This window comes from Haliaeetus albicilla, chromosome 8, assembly GCF_947461875.1.
Source record: "Haliaeetus albicilla chromosome 8, bHalAlb1.1, whole genome shotgun sequence".
In the NCBI taxonomy this organism is placed as follows: Eukaryota; Metazoa; Chordata; class Aves; order Accipitriformes; family Accipitridae; genus Haliaeetus; species Haliaeetus albicilla.
The window spans coordinates 20,868,485-20,893,317 of NC_091490.1; the positions used below are offsets into that span (position 1 = coordinate 20,868,485).

Consider the following 24,833-nt stretch of genomic DNA (forward strand, 5'->3'; position numbering starts at 1 on the left):
AATATCATTTGCTATCAATTGTTTTTTTCCTTAGGAAAACTTTGCTTCAAAGTCTTTAAACATTTCCCCAACAGAAATGAGTAGATTTGGAGGTCCACTGACTCCTTTTTATAATAATGAAACTGATCTGAGATATGCCAACTACTTGGCAGGGCCTAATGACAATACTGGGAGTATGGATCATATCTAAAGACTAGCCTAGACACCTAGTTCCTCTCTTAAAGAATGAGAAATACCTTGAGAATTCTGGTTATAATGTCTTACTTTTTTCTGAAAATAATACAAATTGAATATGCACAGAATCAGTCTGGGCAACAGAACCAGGAACTAATTTTTATTTTCCTTCAGTATTTAATTAGGTTTCTTGAGCCTGCCTCTCAGTGTGTCTGTTTCTGTTCCAGAAGACAAAAGAAACAAGATAAAATGGACACTTGTTTCATATTGCTGTCTTCCCTTGCAAACGTTTTATGCCACCTTCATCATTAAAATATCCCAGCAGAGTCTGTTAACTAATGAATCCCACCTATCTCGCGTGGCTCACCTGCTCTCTCATTCTCATTCTTTGTGTATGGGACAGGCTGCTTTGTTTTGGTAAGATTTTAGTAATTTCCTTCCTGTAAAAACAAAAGCAAGCAGCAACATAGTTACACTTCTGCACAGAGAAGGCAAAGTTGGAAAAGTGCCTTTTACTCTTAGGGTGAAAGGCAAGGGCACTAACTGAGCCCTAGGTCCTGTGGGAGCTTGTTCCACAGTTGTGGACATGCCCCCAGGCCAACTCAGTCACCTTCCACAGCGGTGTTATAAAAAGAGCATTGCTGAAAAGACAGCAAGCACAAGAAGTGAATGGAGTCATGGAGTATACTCAGTCTCCCCTGGGGTTTAAGCTAGCATGTAAGATACAAAGGATCTTTGGTACTGACAGTGCTGAAGAAAAGAGCCAAGAGCTGGTTTGCTATTCTGTACCAGGATGTCCCATCTAGGGATTCCATGCCACCAACACTCCTCATTGCCAGCACATGCATGGAGCCGGGGGGGGGGGGGGGGGGTGGGGAAAAGTGGAGGCCATACAGGAGGTCAGTGCTTCATCTCAGATGGAAGACGGATCTTTCCTTCAGCATATGCTGAACCTTACAGTTGAACTGCTGTGTTGGAAAATGCTGGGAATCCAGCCTAGAAAATGGAGGGAGGACGGCCTGGTGTTCTTGCAGCAACTTTGACTTCTGAGCAGACATGCTGCAGCATTTTCTGCAAGCTGAAGTTTTTCAGAAGATATTTACAACTGCTGCTACTTCATACTTTCATTTCTTTTACCTCTTAGTAGAAGGTAAATCACAGTAATAATAAATCTTTCTATATAAATGCAAACCAGAGCTAAAAATGAAATTGGTGTCGCAATTTTAATTTACCACTTTCATTGTTGTTAATGTATATGCAAGCAGTGTGCCATAAGTTTCCCCTGGAAAACAGCCTAATTAGACTTCTTATTTTATTTAACTTGGGGAAAAGAACATACCCCTGTAGTGAGACAAAGCAAAGCAAGTTTCAACCTTTATCTGAAGTTTCTGATTGCTGTGATAAGGGGTGAAAAATAATTTAAGATACCCTCAGCTATAATAGATCACAGTAAAATTTACAGTAGCCTTTTTTAAAGTCTTACTGTTCTTATGTATATAAAAACCATTAGGGGTGCAAGCAAAGTTGAACTTTTTGGCTGAGCTTGCTTCACAACTAGCAGCTTGGTTCCAGTGTAGATCACAAAGCTACACGTTATCTTTCAGAAATTCCTCCAGAACTTAAGCCCAGACAAATATCACAACATCATAAAATTTTCATTGCCAGCCTGCCTCTTTTACAGCACGTTACATGCAGTGGTCCGTACTGGGCTACGAGGGTTGTCGGGCTTCACCACAGCAGGGTTCATGGTTCGGGGGGGCTTGAACAGAGCATTCCCCAGGCCTGGACTCACAGCGCAAGATGGGCAGAGGGTGGCAGGAGGGCCACGGAGGGCGAGCCAGGAACAGCCACTGTGCAGCCATCGTAGGAGAGAAAGCCCTGCAATATTTTGAACTTCTTTGCAACTACTTCTGAGAGACTCTTTCCATGGGAAAAGTTCAAACGTCTAGTACTCCAGCTCATTTTGGAGAGGAAAAAACCCCACATATTGGAATGAAAACTTTGACTTGCAGAAACTTCTGTCTGGGAGAATGTAGGTAAGCTATGCTACTCAAGTCAGCAGACTTTCTTATTGTCCGACCTCCCCTTTGAGATGAGTGTTTGGTATATTATTCACTTCTAAACAGGAAAAAGAGGGCAGCACTATTGAGAGCAATTGTGTTGTTTTCTCTGCTGGGTTTCCAGAGAAAGGGGCCACATTTTGAGTTGAAATCGCTTTCAGATTAAATGAAGTATCTGTAATTTGGTCACCACCATTGTACTATTACTTTCATTGTAACGCTACTTAATTACTTAACATTTCAATTTGTATGAGTAAAAACTTTCATCTCTGAACTAGAAATATCTCCCTATAAAACCAAGTAAAACATTTTCAAAAGAAAAACATCAGAAATCAGTTTTGTACTGATTAAGCTATAACTAAGTAGTCTTCAGCGACATAGTGAAATTATTTAAGTGTTTAAGCAAATGTTTACAAGTACTGTTAAAATAAAAATTCTTAATTTTCTTAACTCTAAATAAAGAATTCTATCCCTTCATGACTGTAAAAGCCAAGTAGAACCCAAATGCAATAAAACCATCCCAGCCTAATATTTTAATTCAGTTGTTCAATAATTTTTATTTCTTTGCATTATTTTTACTTTATTATACTTTTAGAATACCCTCAAATATATCTATAAAACTTTACAGCCCTTTTCCAACAGCATATGGTGTGTGTTGTGAAGAGAAGCATGTTTATGAGCTGCAAGACAGGAAGAAAATTAAAGTACCCTTATGTGACTGAGGCAGGGAGAGTTGACTATGGTTATGAGTTGAGATTTCGATGTATCCACCACTACCTACCTAATTCTTGAGTCTCGAAGTTTTCATTGCAATTGCATTATAGAATTATCTTGTGTTGGGCTGCTAACACTGTACAATCACTCATTGCTTGAAACTGAAAGCAAGTTATGTTGTGACACAGTCCCTTTCACAGCAGCAACTGAGAATATCCTGGCTAAATGAACAAAGCTAGCCTTGAATGAATTTAAAATGAATTTTAACTGAACTAACATTTATTCCACTAGAGATGTGGAAGCAAATTTTCAATGTACCTAGGTACTATTCAAGAACTATTTGTCATATCCTGATGCAATTCCACTCTCTAAATGAACACCAGTCAGTTGGGATAGGATCTAACAGCAGAGGCTTACTTGTCTTTCAGCTAGATGGACTTAAATGTGGCTGGTCACAGTTCTCAGTTCTGGGTTTCTAAAATGAACTTTCAGGAACAACCTCTGTGGCTGACACTATTTTGGGGGAGAGTGACCACACACGGTGGTCACTCCAAGCTTTTGGATTCCTCTAGTCTTTCCTGCACCCCTGACTGCAGGAAGAGGGAACCTTGCTGGAGTTTCAGGACATGTCTGCAGAACAGCTGAGAAACACAAACAACAAAACACTTCGTGCACATGCACGAACATACACATGGCTGCACCTACTTCTTTTTCTTTCAAAAAGCTCAAAAGCATTAGATGACATTTTGGACGAATGCCTCAACCCCTTCAGTCTGACTTCTTCACCCCTAGGAGCAGTAAGCCTGGTCAGTATTTCACTTAGACTCTTTGCTCCCTCTGAAGAAGGAATGGTCTCCCTGGTTGAGAGAGCGTATACTTTTGGAAACAGCTTTCTGCATCCTTTTTTGACCGTGTGTTTCTGCTTGTCAAGCTCTTAGTGTCCAAACCACACTAAGCTTCTGGGCAGGAAAGGGTTCATCAGCCCCAACATAAGTCTCTAGTGCCATGCTCCAAGATCCAGACCTGCACAGATGCCTCAGATACCTGTAAGGTCTAAAACCACATCTGGAGGCAAATAAATCCCACTCTGAGTGCGTAACGTTCAACTGTTCCAATGTCCTGATATCTGACTTCAGTGCTTAAGGGCAGGGACTTCACTCCTTGTGCTGGAGACTCCTAAGGGCAATTCAGCCAGTCAGATAGATACCATAAACTGAGACCTCTCTCCATGGATGAGATGGGGATGGTATTTGGACAGTTAAGTTGGATGCTTACAATAGACTGTGTTAAGACTCCACTGCAAAATAAGTGCTCAATTCTGCACTAAAAATTATATTCCCAATGCATGCTGAATTATGAACCAGTACTCATACAGTCAAAATAGTGGTTGTGACTTCACGCAGGCATTCCCTCCCAAACTGCCATTTAGGAACTAGACAACTAAAGACACAGACTGGATGAGAAGGAAATGCTTTTTTTAAACAGAGGCAGAGAGGCAGACTTTCAAGCTTTTCAGACTGCACATCAATCACTCAAATGTGGTTATAAATACCTTTGCAAACAATTCACACTATGTAGACAAAAATACCTCAGTGATAAACAACAGAGAAATAAATTAAGTCCTATGGAAAAATGTAAACAGTAGGGTTCTCCTCCATCTGCTTTATCCTGGTAAATTAAGTCCAAAATCCAGCAGCAGGCACAGAAGCCCACCCACAGACCAGGCACTGAAGGTCAAAAACCGAGTTATGACAAAATTGCTAACAAAATGGCTGCAGTCTATCAAATGAATGATCGTGACTGTTGTGAAGAGAAAGAGGGGAGTTCTGGAGCGTACGGCATTTATTAGCCCTGCTCTGTACCACCCAGAACAGCAGCTTCGAGAGAACATGCTCACTCCTTTGGGGTGCTCTTTTATAAATGTTGATTACAAAAGGCACACTCATGCTACAGTCGCCAAAGGATTTCTTATTGTTCCTGCTTTAACAGGTAAGTTTAGAGGTTTCAGAATATAATTTATGCTAATGTAAATGGCATGCGAGTTGTTTACATCTTAGTGATACGTTTTGAGCAAAAGAGAAAACGTAGACATATTTGTGCTTATAGAGCATTGTTGGTTTACAATGAGCCTTCTGGTTTTCAATTTACAAATGGAAATTTTTGAAATGGACATTTGAAAATGTCAGGAGTGTTCAGCATTTGAAAGAAGGCTCAGTAAAGGCAGTGAAAAAACTGCTGGAGAGTGTGGATTAGACTTTCGGTCTGGAATTGGGAAAGATGCCTTTTGGCATATATTTAATATTTTAAATCAGAGCACACCTATTCAGAAAATAGTAAGTAATGATTAGCATCTAGGATATAATGCTCTATGCTGTAATGATGGGTAGTATAAATAAATAAAATTATAGTCAATAGGTTTGAGAATTCAACTGCTTTAAGCTCAACTGCAAGGTCTTGTCCCGAACGGCCTAAAAAAATGTACTATTTCAGTGGTACGCTTCTGGGTTTCTCATGAATCCAGACGTACTGTATAAAACAACGAGGTACTTTATAGCTTTTATGTATAAATAAATCAGCAACTTGGAAGAAATACAACATAGTAATAGAAAAAAAAAAGCATTAATTATTCCGAGCAGTCAAACAGGAAAGAGACAAAATGATTAATGAAAGAACAGATATATGATACGACATACCCTGACCAATATATGGGTTATACAGTGACTGACTTACACTGGATAGTTCCAAACATGGCAATCAAAAACAGAGCTGTGGCATAAAAAATAAAAGGGAGCTATTTCATTAAAACTTGTCTGCTGAGTTGAATGAAGGGCAAACAAGGTCTTACCTATGTGAGGATTAGACCCACCTTCTTAATAACAGCTAGGGTAGGTGTTCTTAAACATCAACCATCAGAGTACCCAAGTGCAATCAGCCTGAATGAGATCCCAAGAAATCAATAAAATTCTTGCCAGGCCCCTTCAAACTATTACAGAGCCCCAATGTGCTGCAGAGCAGCAGATTACATGCTGGCTGTAATTGTTCCCTGGAACAACCCAAACACAGTTCCTGGGCCTTAATGAATTCTGTACAGCATGAATAGGTCAGCAAAGTGCAGAAATCTCTTTTCTCAACTCCTACATGTAGAAAAGGTGTGCCCAACAGCTCCGTTCAGTTACTGGGGGCAGTTGCCCTGTGTCAATGTATGACTAATGGGCAATGAAAAAGAGACATTTTTAATCCATTTATCCACAAAAACTCAGGAAGTACTGCTCTGACTGCTGAGGCATCCATGTTGTTGGATCAAAACCACACAAGATGACAGAAAAACCTGCAAGGTTTTTTCACAGCAATAAAAATAAAAAAGGTGGGAAAGGACATAATAATGTTGCTTAAGTATAATCTTAATCTTTAAGCAAAAAGACATTTCAATTGCAGATTATTAGATACTGTTAGCTCCAGTGGTTTATACTGAGTCACTATCTGAACACTTTGTTAGGATGCAGTGGCTTCCAAGGATAACACCTAGTGCACAGCTGAAATACTGGAAAGGGCCATAGGCTAGCTTGTGCAAACCAGACAGGAAAGGTCTACAAGTCCAGCACATACTCCTGGCAACCCAAAATTTCTCCCAGCAGTACTTCTTCACGCATTCGAGTTTTAAAAGTCCTCCCTACCTTTAATCTCAGCAACCCAGCATGAAACCTCAATCTTTTCTACAAAAAGGCCTTTCCTTCCAATCAGGATAATTTTTCTCCTGCTTTTGCTGAACAATTCCTTTTTTTTCCAATTCAACTCATCAGTCTTGGTTGAGTTCTCTACATCATAAAATCCCCCTCTCTCAATTGATTGCAAACTTCAAATATTTGTAGACCACTGAGTTCTCCACCTCTTATGTTTACACACATCATTTAGGCAGGGCATATGGACACTTAAGAGCTTTAGCTTCTTTAGCTTCTCGCTATCAATCACTCCTTCTAGATTTCTTGTACATCTGTGCATGTCACTACACTTAGGGCTGTGCTTAAGGGCCAAATCTGTTCCTAAGAGAATTAAGAGATGTTGTAGTCAAAATCCCTCTCAAAACTAGCACAAGAGTAACACAATTCTTTGAAAACAGGCTGATAATGCATATTTAGTCTGCTGTTTATGACCAATACCACAGACTTTGTTTTGCGCTTTCCTTGCACAGAGCGCTGTGGCCCACAAAGCACCTTGCTATCCAAGTAAACAGCTTTCTTAGATGAGAAGTTTAAAGGGACAATGATTCTTTCAGAAGCTAAAAGCCTAGGTCTTTACATGCACATCAGTAAGTACATCTGTGACTAGTACCAGAAACGAAATGGGAACACATAAATAAAAGTAGGTTTTACTAATAATAGCTACCTGTAGATACAGAAGAGACATTTCTGACTGCATAGATGTTTCTAAGCCATCTGGATGTCTGTAGGATATAGCCTGCAACTCCGTAAGACTACATCTCATATAGTATCAAACATTTTGCCAGTGTTTAATGAATAAAAAGATAGCTAGAAGTACTGCTTAGAAATACACAACATTGTTAATAAATGACTTCTCTCACTAGGGGTAGGTTCTAGAGGAAGAATTTGGTATCATCAGGTTCTCAGACCAGTAATTATAGCTTACATTTTGAAAGGAACAACCTTGCTTTCATGGATGCAATTTGCATCAAAATCTGCACTTACAAAATCAGGAAGAAGAGTTTTGCACACATAAATTAATTGCCGACACATTTTCTAGTGCTTGAAGTGTAGACAATTAGCTATCAATCACTACTGACCAGGCCTTTACTAAGTGAGGACACAAAGAGTAAGGCTCAGCAACTAATACCAATCCCACAAATACTGCAGTGTCCTAAACATCCCCAAACTCCGTGAATTTCACCTGACAAAGAAAAATCTCTTTGGCAGTAAAAGCTGGTACAGAACTGAAGGCTGGAGAAAGAGGGGGGAGAGGGAGAGGGAGAGAGAGAGACTGATTTGCTCTCAATGAATATGAAAAAGCTGATCTCTGCCATTGAGGAAAATTCTTGCACCAGCAAGTGGTGACTGATTGCGATGAGGAATGCTTTATCACCAAGATCCAGACACCCTTTCATATGGTGATTATTATTCCTGTCATGACCCTCTGGTCATCAAGCCACAGTGTCTTTTGTCACGAAACAACTATCCAATAAAGAATAATCTAGGAATAAGCCTGTAGCATAATATCTTCTACTTGCTTATACACACAGCAGGAGGAGGAAAATCTTCTTCCTATGAGTTATTACCTGCTCTAATCCACTTTGGAAAATAGCAGTATTTCCTTAATTTTGTGAAGCATGCAAACATATTTTTCACAAACCACAGCTACCTGAATAGCTCAGCCCAGAGCTGAAAGCAAATCTAAAAGCTCTCTCAGGCAACAACAAATAGCCCAACATCACCATCAACTCCATGGCAGCACAGAAACTGTCAAATATTCCCATTAAAACTTGATAAGAACATGCAAAGGCTGAATTGTGTGCCAGCTTGCCTCTATGTTTAATTTCATATTGTCTTCTATAAGGCTGAAGTCTGACCTAATTCCTGACGCTATTCTTGGAGCAATAGCTCTGACAAACAGAGGTAACGCATGTACAAAGCCCCAACAAACAGCACATACCACCTAGCAACATTACCTCTGGTTTAGTTCCTATACAATAAAACAGTGCTAAACTCTTCAGAAGAGAGACATTTTATATCAACGCCACCATTGTCCGTATTAATATTATCCAGCTACAAAATTCTGTAGAACTCATTTAACCTTCCATGCATTATTTCTCCAGCTTTTCTAATTCAGCTGCTTGAGAAAGGGGCTACCACTCTGCAGTCACAGATAGTGTGCACTGTGCTGAAAGTGTCCGGGGGAGAAGGGCTGGGAACCCCTGCACTGGGACGTGCAAAGCCATGTCTGGCCATGCAGGCCAATTCTTTTTATGTCTCTTCTGTCCTTATTGCTTATGTAGATCACCTAACACAAGGGCTGTTTTGAATGGTTTTATCCAACTAGCAAGCTAACCCTAAGTAACAAATACAACAATACATATACAACTGTACAGAATAAAAAATTAATGGTGTTAAAGAAGGATGATGCACAGAGACATTATGTGTCACACTGGGGAGGAAGTGGGGGTAAGTGCGCATGGTTAATATGAAACGATGTCAAAAAAAATGAAGCATAATAATAGTGCAATTTATCCTTGCTAAACGTACTGCGCTGTGCTATAATTAAATATGAAAACCTAAATTTATCTCTATGTTCGGCTGTCATTAACTTAACAGGGAGTGCACATGTTCTAATCTAATGGCTGATTTTTTTCTCCATGTGCAGCATATTAAAATGTATATTAGCCTCAAGGTGCATAAACACAAAATAATAGACCAAAGGTTTTGGCCTGTGGAGAAAAAAAATCCATGCTCAAAGGCCGTCAAGTAGCTGGTGATGCAGGGGAGACACTCACTTAGCCTCATTAAGCCAAAGCTCTCTTTTGCTTGTCTTTTGTTCTGCATGACAGCAGCCTCTTTGTTGTATAATAATTCATTCCAAGTTCGTTCCAAGCTACCGAAACTGGTGAACTGTGGCCATTTTAATGAGCAGTATTGGTGGTATGCATAATCTGGAAGCCACGTGGACCAGGCAATCACAGAGCACTGCAGCCAGCAAAATGAGATACTGTCGAAATCACAAATTTGTCAAGTTGTTTTTGGACAGGGTATTATAATAAGCACTAAAATATGCATCTTATTACTCTGCATCTGCCAGTCAAAGATCACTGTAATGAATGCATGCTGCAGGGTATGACCAGGCCGTTTCCCTAAGTAAAACAAACTGCAGAGTACAAAAAAAGAATTATGTATTTTTGGCAGTGACTGGATTTTTTTTTTTTTTTAAATCCTTTTGCATCAGGAGTTGGATTTTCCTGGCTTGATGTCCGTCGCCAGCAGTGAATGCACTAAAACCGCCACAGCCAAGGAGTTAATGTGAATACATTGTTTCTTAATAGCCACATTTACTGGCTGTGAATACGAAACTTTAAACTCAGTGCTCAAAGCAAATTTAGCATACAGTACCTAGAAAACCCACAAAGATTAAACTGCTTTAAATCCACTTTAATAATCCTAGTTCCTTTTGTTTTACCCATTTCTGCTGCAAATGGCTTCACCATTAGGGAAGATACATTTTACGTAACAACTTGCAGTCTCCGTGAGAAACAGCACTGTAGATAATCACAACATAAACTTCCATAATAGACCAGTTAAGGAAAAAAAAATAATGTTAGAAAGGTCCTTTTTTCTACAAATTGGTCAGGCCACGGATTGCTCATAATTGCTTTCGGCTTGCAAACACTGGGAGGTTCACCAATGGCAGCAAACCTGGTAAGTGTGACTTGCGCAGTGTGGTGCAGGGGTCTGCTCTGCTGGCGCTCTCCAAAACGCTACTGGTGATGCTCCACAGAGGGACCACGAGGCTCCCACCTGGAGCCATGCCTGTGGAGACCTTTCATCACGTCAGGGGAGGAGATGAAAGACAGAGGGGGAAGCAGGAGGAAAGGACTTATTTCCTCATCAGCCTGCAGGTGCTGTTTCAGATATATTTTGGCAGAGCCTTATTTTTGGTCAAGCCAACAAGCATATGCGGCAACAGTCCCTGAGTGTGCTGATGCACAGTTCCCATAGTATCCTAAACCAAGAGGTTTCTTGATCAATACTGGCTTACACTTAAGAGGCTTTGCCTGGCTGAGAGTTATATTTCAGGTGCAAGCCTTAGCTGATGGGAAAAAGGATCAAACAGCCTAAAATTGATTGCCCCCCCCCCCCGACTCTTCTTCAGAACTGGTGATGGCAATATGGGAGAAAGGGTTTTTTCATCAATGTTAATTTTTTATTGCAATTTCTCTACCACCATATGATGAGATGGTCTGTATTTCTGGACATGGCCACAAATACCATTTGTTCTGTCTTCTTTATGCAGGTCTGGAAACAAGGGGACAGTTCTTTACCATACTGCACAAACTTGCCTTCCTGAATAACAAGGAGCACTTCCAAAAATGAAGGGTGAAAACCACTGCTCAGTGAAGGCAATCAGAGGTCTTGAAGAATCTGAAGGCAGACAAAACTTGGCATATGCATTGCAATAGTATTCTTGCATGGCTGGGAATTCACATTTTATTTATTTATTTAATAGAAGAGAGAATTTAATATTTTGTCAATGGTGTAGCAAGTTTTTTTTCTCTGCCATACAAAAGGCTATTTAGATTTGACTGCAGTCAGGATAGAATTTAGCAGGTTTGTACTGTTCAGAAGACTCAGCTGTTAGTACCCGTAGATACTTGAAGGAAGTGCATATTTTAGTTGTAATGGGAAGTCCATGCATTCAGATAACAAAATCAGAAGCTTGCTAAATTTAAGCTGATGAGAATCTTCACTGAAGTTCATACACTGTGCATGTTCAGGATCATTCTCTCTCATCTGTCTGCTGGAGAAAACCACCTTCTATAAATGTGTTTTTATCAGATATGGTTTTAACATTTTCAGTACAGCACAACCTTAACAGTTGAGGAGGATTCACTAAGAAAACCAATTTGTTTTGGGTTTTGGATATTTCTGGAATCAAGATGTTTAAATTACTTTTTCTTCTTTTTAATTTTTTAACCTTTAGACATGGTCAAATAAATGTCAGTTTTCGCAAAACTTCTGGTGCTGAAAGCAAGGTATGAAACATCCATAGACATTTATCTCTTCCTATAAACCCACACCTACCAACTGAATACACTACCATATTTTTAATGTTTAGCCACCTGGCATGTATACAGGCCACTGCGTTAAGTATGATTTTGTTATAGCTGACATGAGGTGCAAGTTTATACACAAAAACACTATACCACTTCTGTGACCACCAGCTGACACCAGTATATTTCTGGGACATAATGACTTCAGCTCTCTGGAGTAAGATCAGTAAGCAACTAATGAAAGAGTCCTGTAATAAACAGACAAGGTGAGACAGTGACTACACACAGGAGATCAAATTGTACCTCTGGGGAATACTGTACTTTATCCAGATATCTGGTGAGAACAGAGTTATCTTTATCGCTCCTGGTCATGTATCTTCCTGAGAAACTCATGAACATTATTTTAAAACATAATTCTGTTAATATTGGATTATAAGGATACTACCTGTGCTCTCCCTCTCTCCTGTGCAGACACCCTAATAACTTTGGGTTATAAGAGCATGCTCTACATCTTAACCGTCTGCCTGATTGCATCATGCACTTGATCTCAGTCCTAAATTCATGCTGAGGTAAGTGTGCTTTTACAAAAGTTCTTCCTCAAGGGAGTCAGTGAGAAGCAGTGTGGCGTCATCATTACCTTGCCATTCTCTCATCTCAGTGTCGAGATTTGCAAGATGAGATTATAGCTGAGACAAGCTGACAAGTTTTATTCCACGCATTTAATGGAGAGGTGATTCAGAGGTGATATTAATGACACTCATCTGTGTCAAGGCTTCAGATGTCAGGTCCTCCCACAGAAAAAAAACCCCAAACAACTAAATAAGCCATCAGAAAAGCAATGAGGAAGGAAGCCTAGAAGACTGGCTTTGTCCACCTTTGTGAGTCTGACGCAGCATCTGTGCTAGGACTGTCTTTGGAGCGGTTATGGATAAGGCTACAGCAACAGGAAAGAATGAATAAAATTGGTGGAGCTATGGAAGACAGTTTCACCCAGTGACTGCAAACCATGGCTGAGGTTAGCATTTCTAAGTGGGAATCTCACTGCTATTACAGGCAGTGTAGTACCACAGGTCACATCTTGGACAATGGCAAGTATTGACTACAGCAGCAACTGCTGTGTTAGCAAAAGGGAAAAAGCTAGCGTTACTGAAAAGTCTATCAGAAAATATCCACTAGCTGCCTCAAAGATGATAAATTTAGGGTCTACATACCAAAAAATACATTCTGCAACAGTGAAAAACATAAAAACAGCATTCAAGTTTCCAAAATATTTTCCAGTGCTAGGATGATTCTCACATGTTAAGGGCTATAAATTATCAGATGAAAGTATTAGTTTCATTAATGCAGAAGCATGAACAGGTACTAATCAACATGATTCTCTTTTTCAGCCAAAAGTTGATATGTTTGCTATTAAACTGCTTATTATACGACACTATTTAGGACAGTATTTTTAGTATTCTTTCTGTTTAGGAAGGAAATTATTGTGATAAATGTAACAACTGACAGTGACAACTGTCCAGTTTGTCATTTACCTGGTGACTGCATGGCAAGACAGCTTCAGTTTCATGTCAGGTGTACCACTTAGAAGAAAGTATTTATCTTTTAGTTTACTCTGGTCATAAAATACTACAATATTTCATGACATAACTCTATCGTGTCACTCTCCTGTGGCAACACTCTGCACTCAGCATCTGTTTGATGCTGAAACTGGGACAGAAAATGAATTCTCAAAAGAATAGTGCACTGTTATATAAAAATATGGACATTAACACTCAATATTGCACTGTGAATCAAAACAGATACTATTATGAACATACTTAGCTAGGAACAGGACCGGTTCTAACTCTGTAATATATTCAAAACTGGGAGAAGCTTGATGAATTTTTATACAATCAGAAGGGAAGAGGTTCTTGATGCTGTCGAAAATAATTCCTGTCCCTCAGTTCCTTCTCATTAAATTGTCAATTGCCTGAACTTCTTAACCCTGTGATTCTATATGAGAATTAATAGGAATTTTGTAACAAAATGGAGGATAATTCCTTTATATTTTTCACATTTACTGCACCAAAAATACAATATATCAAAATTAGCATCTTCACTTTTTTTTTTTTGAATGCAAAAGTTCATCAGTATTTGCTGTTTAGCTTCTCACGGGGTCTTACTGAAAAAACTGCATTTCATCTCACAGTAATACCAAGACAAACTTGAACAGCTCCTTTTACGTTTTTAAAATTGTAATGCAGGATTTTGTCTGTCATATTTTACTCCATGTATAACTTATACATGCCTACACGTTACTTTTATCAATGAGAACATATATATCTCATCAATAGGCTATCTTCTCTTTTCCAAATAGAGAGTGAGGACACGCTTTTTAGTGAATTTATTTTAGAAAGAGAATCACAAGTGTGTGTTATGACTTGCTGCCAAGCAAGCTAGATATTTGTGTTTCAATCTAGATGAAACTACAGTACTAAATTTGCTAGGCACAAGTACATGAAATCCAATATTGATAATAATTTATGAAGGTAAGAATACTGATTCCTATAATACTGCAAACTTAGTTTATGATAACATAATTAGTTACACTAATAACACTGCTTAGGCACAGTCTTGCTAATTATGATATTATAAATATTAATGATATCACGCCTTTGTATTTGATTGCCCCTAGTAGGAGCATTTATCATGGTATTTCGTTTTACCCGTGTTGTATTATTTTTCTGCTTTTCCCTTGAACGTCCATTCCTGGACAAATACTTAGCCATCCTGAGCTTATGCTTAAAATATATCAATACCTTATCAGTGATGCAGCCTGGTTAACTTTATATGTTATTATTTAGTAGCAATGATCCAATGTTATAATTCAGTGCTAAGGGCAATCAAATACACAAACAGTTATATTCTGTATGCCTTGTTCTTTTTAAATGTCTAACAGACCCAGCCAGACAAGATTACACAGGGCTTTGTTTTTCATTCTTTTTCATGTGACCCGTTTCAAGTTAAGATTCCTTTGAATTATTAAACGCTTCCTTAAAGCATCTTTTCACGCTACCTTTTTAAAGTTAATTATTGATGTAGTGACAAGCAGAAAAGACTAAGAATTATATTTTTTTCTTCTCATTCAAAAGGACATGAGAAACACCCTTGACAATGGTTGTCTGTTTAGTAAAATACAAAGGTAATACAAAGATAGAACATTGAATGGAGCTTTAAAGAAGAATTACAACAAATCTCTGTACATGAGTTGGAAATGCTGTGTATGTTTCTACAGGTGTTAAAGGAAGGAAGTTTAGATATAACCCTTTGAGCCTGGTTTAACTGCTTAACGTAAGTAGATGAAAATGAAACTGCTTATATCTTGTTTTATTTTTAAGCAGCGTATTATCCAGAGCTTTAGGAATAGGATTGTCTTTTCTCCTGGAAGGTAATGTTATAATTTTCAGAGCTCCACAGAGAACAACAACAATATAGGAGTCTCTAATCTCCTGCTAAATCCAACTCCAGTCATCAGCAACGATAAGCAGAGATTTGGAGGTGTTTGACACTCCAAATCCTATTCTTTTGTAATTCTTTACTTTTTACAACATTTTCAACAGTGTTATATCAGATTTTTGGAAGGATAATCAATAGGCACGGTGTATAACAGAAATCAGTCTTCAAAGCGATCCCCTCTAGTAACCAGAAACAAAAGCTCAGCCTTCCTGCTGTGCAGGTATTTTGCTTAGAGCAGTAGGCAGCAGGGCATCAGTAGGAAGCCAGTTACACCTCCCTGCTTCTCAGCATGGATCAGCTGGTGCCCTGGTGGAGGGGTGAGCAGTACTGGGGGTGGCTGCAACCCATTACATCTGGCAAAAATCTCCAAGGATGCTTTTGTAGCAGGGAACTACTACAGCAGAGAGGAAAGACAGCCCAGAGGTTAGGATTTCAGACCACAGTTGACATTCCTATTCCACCACAGATCTTCTAGGTTTAAATGATCTTGCGGAATCTGTTAAATTATTCAGTGTCACTGTTCCTCATCTGGAACTTCGCTGCCTTGCAGAGGGTTTGGGAGTCAGCACACATGAAACACCATGAGATGCTCAGGTATGATGATCGAAGGGCCACTCCTACCTGATCTAGTGTTCCAAGTAACAGCTGGTTTGTGGCAAGCTGTCTCAGCTGGTCAGGTCCAGTGCTAGGGAGCTTTCATGTTTCCTGGATGTGGCACCCTGGCTGGAACACCCAGGAACTTCTGGCACAATATTAGTAGCATTCTGAATTGAGTTGAGTTTCTTTAAAACAAGCAGTTCCAGAACTTGTTCCAATGCATTTGTAATTTTACATCCTACACTTTTTTTAAAGACATTATGTTATGAATCACGTGGAGAGATCATATTTATAGCAAAAACGTTATCCCGTATCAAGTCATCTCAAGTTTGTCTTCTTAAGCTGCCTTCAGATATTTGTTAATACTCAGTAGGAAAAAGACTTGGTGACTAATTGTGACAGCAGCAGTGGTTACCCAAGGTAAGAAGCATACAATCATTATGGAATTGCATTCAAAACCAAGACATAGTGTCATTATACAGGAATGGTAATGAAACAACATACCTTTCCCATCAGATCAGCAATTCTAGGTACTGGTTTTCCTTTCTGATGACACATGGTTGCAGGACTCTGTCCATTCCATTCCTCAAGTTCCTCAATGCTTTTCAGGTAAAGAAGAGCTCGCAGTCCAGTGCAGTAGTCATCAATAACAGTGAAATCTTGATTCTGGATTGCACTGCACACCTATAAAATACAAGTCAGTTACCAGCAACATCCTGGCAGAGGAGCATATGGAATTAGCAAGCTCTTTGGACTTACTGATTATCATATACCCTTCCTGCAACTTCACTGGGAAAGAACTACAAGAATTCAGGATATTAATTGGCTGCTTAATCCTATGTCATGATATCACCACTGCAGTTCAGGAAAAAAAGGACTCAATAACACTAATTATGCCTAGGTTTCCTAATGGCAGCCCTTAGACCAGACCTGAAGGCTGTTGAGAAGTAAGCCTGCAAGCTCAGCCCCAAGTGTGCCTTCTGGGCCGCTGATGCTGAGCATGCCAAGCACACTGGCAAACCACCAGCTATGCTCAGACGTTTGCCTGCAGACACACAGTGGTATTCCCCAGCCTACTCTGTCAGGAAGCACAGACATATCCAGTTAGGCCCCAGTCAAGCAAATCACAGAACCACAGACTTGCTGAGGTTGCAAGGCATCTCTAGAGATTGTCTTGTCCACCCTTCCTGCTCAGAGAAGGGTGAACTAGAGGAGGCTACCCAAGACCATATTCAGTTGGGGTTTGAATGTCTCCAAAGACAGAGACCTCTCAGGGGAACCTGGTCCAGTGTTCCATCTCCCTTGCAGCTTTTTCTTATATTTAAACGGAATTTCCTGTGTTCCAGTTTGTGCCCATTGCCTCTTGTCCTTTCACTGGATAGTCCTGAGAAGAATCTGGCTCCAACAAAAGTGTCTCAGCAAACAGCACCCATTAAGCTGAGCTGTTACTATGCGTGAACATTGCCAGGCACAAAACTGAATGGTCCACTTCTGCTAATCACCATTTGCCATTCAGTGGTACTGGGAGGACAGGCCACTTTATTTTAGATACTGTAGAAACACAGATAGCAATATAGCTTTGTAAACATATAAAACAATGATCCCTGACCTGCAGAGCCTAACATGTGAACACAAAACTACTGACAGCAGAGAACAGCCTCATCATTTACATGGATACTTCTGGACCACATTGTGGGTATCAACTCAGATTTAAACCCACAGAGATCCCCAACCAAACTGACAAGTGAATAAAAAATTCCCGACTCTTCTCTGAACATCTTCTCATTAGCTAAATTCTAATCATCCATCAGTTATGAGGTGCAGGCTTGGTTGAGTACCATTAATTGTCAGTCCCTGGAAATGCTCTGAAATTCCAGATGTGTCAGTGTTTTCAGCCTCTGATTCAGCTTTTATTCTAAAAGCTAAAAAGAATGCTCCTGATAATACCTACACTTACATACACACATAATGAACACAACAATGAAATAGCCACCTATTTTAGAACATGAATGTGTGCATGTGCACAAACACATCCACACTCCTTGGACACGAAAACATGCCTTGGATCATAATTGACATTCATGCTTAAAAAATACAGGAATTGTTTTTCACATTTCAGAAATTATAATAAAACTTGCAATTCTGAAGACAGGTACACATTACAGTGTAATATACCATATACTACAGCTATGCAAGTTAAAAATAAGGGCAAACTATCAAATAAGCACAAGAACATTTTCTATACAGCACACGTACGTTACACAAAATCTGTTTCTCTGAAGAAACAGTGTGGGCATTAATTAGGTCTGTTACACCTTCCACAGACTTCAAGAGGTTTTTTTTCCAGAGCAATTATAAAGAACATCATAATAATTTCCTGTACAGGTTATTTAACTGCAAAACTCAACTGATGCTTATTTAAGCCTTTTTGTTCATCAAGGGATTCTCTATTTTTTTAGTGCCTGGATAACACTTTTATTAGCTGTTCTTAAAAATACTAAAACTGTAAAAAAATACAGGTAAAAGCCATGTCATGTCACTTGAAACAAGTTCAGGCACTGTTGTCAAAATCCTGAAATATTTTGACAAGATATATACACATGAGATACACTGGAGGATACCTGTAATAACCTTAAAAATAAGGAGGCTTTTACTGTTTTCCATCTTGTGGTGCAGTGTTATGAACTGCAATAATATAAAAATGTGCAGAAGATGATATCACACTAAGAGCTAACATTTGATCCCTGTGAATCTATGTGCAGTGCACTGTTTGCCTTCCCTAGAAAGCCAAGTAGGTTGCAGAACCAAAGGCAAAATGCAATTTTTAAAGAAAAATGTAAATCTCTGCACTGAAGAAAAATGTTATCTGAAATGGAAAGACTTAGACACAGAATTAGCAAGTGGTTTCAGACGATCCTCCTCTTCTGTAGGAGCCTTATGACTATGGTGCCCAATGGTGCAGATAATTAACCAAAGATATGCCTTTCACTGATTTCACTGTGATGAAAGCAAGTGCTTATGTTTATGGGCCTTTCCTACAATAAGAGAGATTCAAACATTAACACATACAAAACCAACATGCTTTTGGCAAATTCCAAAACATTCTGAGCTTTGAAATTTCTTATGTTGCACATAGCGGATGGCGAGATTTGTGTTTTAGGCTTACAGTGTCTTCCACGAATCAATGTAGAAGCTTTTGCTGCATTTCAAAAGGTGGTGAACAAAGTCAAGATAAAAGGTCACTCTGACCCATCAGCCATGACAATTTCCACACCACAGAGAGAGGTTTTTAGCATCATACCTGGCTGCCTCTGAATCACCAGTTTAAATGACACTATGCCCTCTTTTCAGTACAAGAGAAGTGGCAGGGCAATAGACCAGGTGAGACTCAAATTCATGCATCCGGAAAAATTGCAGAAGAACTGAACCGACCTGTCTCCACACATCATTAATGCCCTGCTTCGCTCCTGCTGCTTGCACTGGGAACAGGCATGCTTCCCCTCCCTTGCAAAGTGAAACCTTGAGCCGCCTCTTCTGCTGGTATCTTATTTTATGGGTCTGAAGAGCAGGAAAAGCAGGAAGAGCAGTCCAGCTATGGCCATATTTAAAATGGAACTACCTTTTGATTGTTACCCCTTGTCATTTAATGTCTTACTGAACCACCTCAACAGGAGATAAAGGTGAGCAGGGTGCTGCTGTACAGCTGTTACCCATGCTTTGCACACCAATCAGAGCAGCAGCATGAAACTGAACTGCATCCAGCCCTCCCCGCTTAGCTCCTCTCCTCAGCATCATGGTTTTACCAACCAAACATAGTAAAATGTGATTCCCTTTAGACCCTGAAGCAAAAGTCTGAACAACAATAGAACTTCACAACTGGGAACATACACATGGTCATATTGTGCCAGACCAGCAGTCTGTATCCTGTGGCCCACAGAAGCCGCTTATGGATGAGTATAAGAAACAGAGCAAGTGTAGATCAGTTGCTCACATGGTTTATCAGCCCAGGTTCTGGCAAGCAGTAGTGCAGGGACTTCACATGGCAGAGATGACACCTGTTTAATATCCCTTGATCCTAAATAATGTAAGTGAATCTGTTTTATGAGTAAATTAATATTCAACTGTTCACTAAGCCAGGCTTTCACATGAAACATTTAGGTAGAAAGTAGTTTTTTCTTCTTTGGAATATGAGAGAAAAGCCCTGTGAGCAACCTATGGGACAGAGTGAGGTCCAGATCACAGTGAAGCTGTTAGCTGTGCTGCTGACAAGTGCAGTCCTGCTGCCTTGGCTGTGTTTCTCTCTAGCTTTGGACTAGAACTTGGGCTAGAAGAGAAAGCTGCTACATTTTTCCTGCTTCGAAAGGTAACCTATATTATTCATATTGCACCAATATACACAGAGATAATTTTGCATGAACTTGGTTTTACTGCACTGCTTGGCTCTGCCTTGGCAGTAGAACTGCTACAATTTCATTTTTAAGATCTGACCTTCTCCCCTTTCCTCCAGGTCCACACTCCAACGATTGCCCCTTATGTCCCAACAGAGACAAGCAGGCCAACATGCTATGTATTATATTGTGCTCTCAGTATTCTAAAATCTAAAATTGTTCAGTATAAGTTGCAACTGTAGGTTACAATTCTAATCTATACAGACATGTCTGAGATACTAGAAGACACAATGCCTGCTTTGCTGCTGGTAAATCAAACATACACCAAATGATCTCACTGGGGAATGGGGATGTGAAATGAATCACAGGCTAAGGCTCTAAGTAAAACTGTTCTGCAAAATGCAATGATGGGAGAGGCATGCAAAGGTCCCTGCTGATATCTTGCATAAGAAATGACCTGTCTGCTCTATCACAAAATAAACATAAATACTGAGTCTAACTTTGTCAAAGGATCTAGAGCCATTACAAATCTTACTTGAGGAGCTGGAGTAAGTTGTCAGGAGATTATTACTGTGTAAAAAGAATTTTATAGGTTACATGATTCTAATTAATCATTCACATCAATCTGAAACTTTAAATTTACATTTTTTAAAGAAAAAGTTGTAAATTTTCAAAGTAAAAAACATTCTCAATGCCTTTGCTTTTAGCAGAATCATTACACAACAAAGATATGCTAATTTCTGAAGTCTTTACCGAGGCAAATCCCCTGCACAGTTTACTGAGAGCTCTGTCTGCGTAAGACCTTTTAGATTTTGTCCATAGTCTTTGTTTCTAGGAGCAATGAGAAAAATGCACAGACACTGCATTTTATTTTCGTTTTGCTCTCTACAAAAATGGATGTGGTTCCTGTCCAAATTTTGGTATATCCTGAGAGACAGTGTGGAAGATCTGTGCCATCTGTGCAGAACCTGGACAAAGTGGTTGAGGTACTTCCAGCCAGATCACCCACTAAAGCAATTCCTGTTCAGCGTGTCTTTGCATTTTTCCATTGGGGGATGTTGCAGAGGAGAAAATATTTTCTGTAACACTAGAAAGAGGTAACAATGCACTCCTCTTCAGGCATTACTCTGTCCACTCTCTCCTACCCCATGATCTTCAGTTTTTACATGAACTCATTATTATATGGTGAAATCCCAGCTGGACAGGTGATGGTGGGGAAGACGGTGCCAAAAATGGACCCCAGACCCCACCTGCATTCTTTCTATTCCATCAATCACAGGAATTTCAGCAGAGGCAGCAGAGGAGATGCAGATCTAGATGTGTTTGTACCAATTCTTCCCTACACTACTTTCAACTAACAAGAGGTAGTGTGTCTATAATCTCATATACTGCTAGTTCACTGCAAAAGGCTGGAGCAGGTCAGAGAATCTAGCCTGTTTAATAACATGTTGCTTGCAAGAAGTGTAAGTATTCTTGGTGTGACCAGATCTGTGAGAACAAGAATGCTGCAATGTCTGGCAGCAGCTGTGCTCCTATTCAAAATTGTCTCAAAGCACTATTAAAACCCTTTGCCAGCCATGAGTCTGTGGTAGGAGACAATAGCTTGGAGAAAATTTTAATTTTTACACTCCTCCAAAATACATTTCTTTTTTTCAGAATATGTGTGTAAAGTAATTGTCATTTTTATGAAAACAGAAGTAACAGTAAGGAGGCACATAGGTGGCAGTGATACACGGTCTAGAAGTAAGAAGATTGATGGGTATATATTTGTATATACAAACGCAAATCACACAGCTTGACTGTTCTACCATATTAGTTTCCATTTGTTGTAGCTGTACAACATCAAAGCAGTGATGTCCCCATATATTGCATTTAGTGGTAATGTAACGGACTACAAAAAAAAAAAAAAAAAAAAATCAAAGTGAGAGTTTCTAAGTAGTTTCCTGGCAATTGAGACAGCAGGCTCTTTCATCTGTGCTGTAACTGTGGCAATGCATTGATTTAAACTCCTTCTGAGATCTCAAATGCTTTTATATTCTTAGGTCTCACTGGCTGCTTTCTTTTTGCTTTTTTTTTCCCCTTCAAATGATAAAATTCTAGCATTTAGCAGAATGCCATCTTGCTTCCCCAGAAGACGGAGACTTATTTCAGCTCTGGTTCTAAACTGCATAGGATCTCTAAATAAAATAGCTCTCAAAATGCCATCCGATTAGGAAATTGGCCTTTGACTTCACAGTTTCTAATATTCTCACCATAGCAAGGGGATAAACAACTATTATTCCTCTGAGATACCTGTGAGAGGTTTTACAATGGATTAACAATTTTGCTTTTACATTAATTTGGTTGACTTGCTTTGAAATTTTACTGATATGCCCAAATGGTAAGCAAAAGATTTACTGTTTTGATTTTGTATTATAATATATTTTCAATTTTAGCACTACTTATCATCTTTTTATAGAAGCTTTCTTTTTCTATTAAAAATTCTTCCTGATAAGTATTGAAGACATAAAACCACCTTCCTGTTAGAGAAACATTTATGAATGATTCTAAGCTGTTTTTCAATGTATAGTTGAGGCTACTGTTTTTTTGATTAGTGTCTATTGATTAAGATTCTGGTGGAAAAAGACTGAAGTTGTAAATGAATGCAAGGTACTTCAGGAAGGATTCTATTGGTGCCCACCCACGTATGCATATGAATTGACAGCCTTAAGAAAATTAATTTTACTGTAGTGGGCAAGAGCATGATAATCTGGGTAAGGCACACATACAATTTAAAATTTATTCTCAAAAGCAACTAGCAAAAACTGACTCAACTAAAGGGAGATATTTCTGGGCCATGCAATCCATATGCTGCATACTCTTGCCTATAGAAATGAAAATGTATGTTTTCTAGCGCCTATACAATGATTTAGATGTGCCCAGATCTACAAAGTAAAAAGCAGTACACACAGCATTGGTTGTCTGACACAGTACTCATAATAATGTGGCAAGAGTTGCAATGTGAGAGTAAGCAGACAAATAAAATCTCCTCTGAGACTGGTTTCTGCACTTACAATCTTCAGGATACCAATATCTATGGAAAGGCTGCCTGTATAATGATTGTTCCTCTTCCTCATGTCTCGTTGAACACTGACTTACCAGTACATTAAATGCGTAGCCTAAATTATCCTTTCTATCAGCAATTATTACTTTTGCTAGAGGGTTGTAGGATTAAGAACATTAGGGGAAGTGGATTATCGGACAATGTGGTGCACTCTCTGGAAAAAAATGAGATTCTTCGTTTTAAAGAACAAATTTGTAAGTAAGAAAAAGCTTCCCAAATATTGATACAGTACAGATGGAATGACTTGATTCATTCACATTAGCTGCTTAAATGACTCTAGAGATACAGGTCAGCAGATGGGATGTTACTTAACAAGGCTTCAGATACTGGATCAAGATGCAAAACTGATTTAGGTGATAGCTGATAGCCTTTTTAAAACATTAGAATTGAGCTAATATACATGAAATGAACTACTATTTCTTCTGAAGTCCAGTACGGCATTCAGAAAGCAGTTTGAAGGACTCAAATATTACATCTATGAATTGTCTGAATTGTGGGGGAAAAAACACATAATCTTTTTTACTGAGTCCTAGACTTGAAGTCCTATTGAGCTGAGGGCTTACCAGAGACACCTGAGGGGCAACACACAGAAGAAAGATTCAAAGATGCTAACAACTCCCGGCTCTGCAGAGTAGGCAACCATTCACATAGGGCTTAAGAAATCTACAAAAAAAAAAAAATGACTGGATGGTCCGGTGCCATGTGGGTGGCAGTAATGAAGTATTTCAGTTATTTTGTTATACCTCAAGTGAGTTCATCAGACAAACTTGAGGTAAAGTGTCATTCTAATGAGAAGTATAGGCTAATGTCAGTAAGTAATGGATCTGAAAATGAGTTAAAAGGAGAAGGTCTCTAGCCCATACAAGACAAGCTTGCGGGATAAGAGCTCTATCTGCAGTACAGCTTGGATCCTCTCTAAAACAGGACAACATAACGCTGTCGTGGTGTTGAGCAGAGCTGAGCTGACATTTAGGGAGCATCAAGGCAGGGACCACAGGTAAGGAAATAAGGATGCAGTAGCTGGGCAGCAAGAAGAGCCACACAGTTTGTGTTGAAGCTACAGCAGCCTCCTGAGGCAGGCTGTAACGACAAGCCTCCCCAGCACCAAGGTGACAGTTACTCCTGCTGGCACAGAGACCCCAAAGCACCTGATTTTTGGGGGTGAAAGATAGACCTTGTTCATGTATTGCACTCCAGCAACCTTGGGCAACTGTGAGTGGCCAACAATGAAGGAGGAGAAAAAAGTCTAGAATCCATTAGCCACTTATCAGATGAGGGCACGGCAGGGTATAAGAGCACTGTAAGAGATCCTTTAGGAATGTTATCTGATGCATTAATTCCTAGCCTACTCAAATGTATTTTTCCTTCCCTTAAGTTCTTCTCTGCCAATTAATGTATCTTTGATCTAAATAGCTAAACTGGGTGTTTGGGAGTGGGAAACTGGCACTTATCAAGGGACCCTGAATGATGCAATTTTGTATCCCGTGTCTCTGAGAGGGGAATTGCAGAAGAAATAAAGAATTTTCAGAAGGCTT

The 24,833-nt window shown here is 39.4% G+C and overlaps 1 protein-coding gene across 1 annotated transcript in view; it reads right to left on the reverse strand.

Moving 5' to 3' along the window:
- Positions 1-24,833, reverse strand: part of DPYD (dihydropyrimidine dehydrogenase) — a 365,931-nt gene that overhangs the window by 34,119 nt on the left and 306,979 nt on the right. Inside the window, exon 20 of the mRNA XM_069789317.1 lies at positions 16,312-16,491. Within this exon, the coding sequence (XP_069645418.1) occupies positions 16,312-16,491 (180 nt within the window). The remainder of the gene's footprint in view (positions 1-16,311; positions 16,492-24,833) is intronic.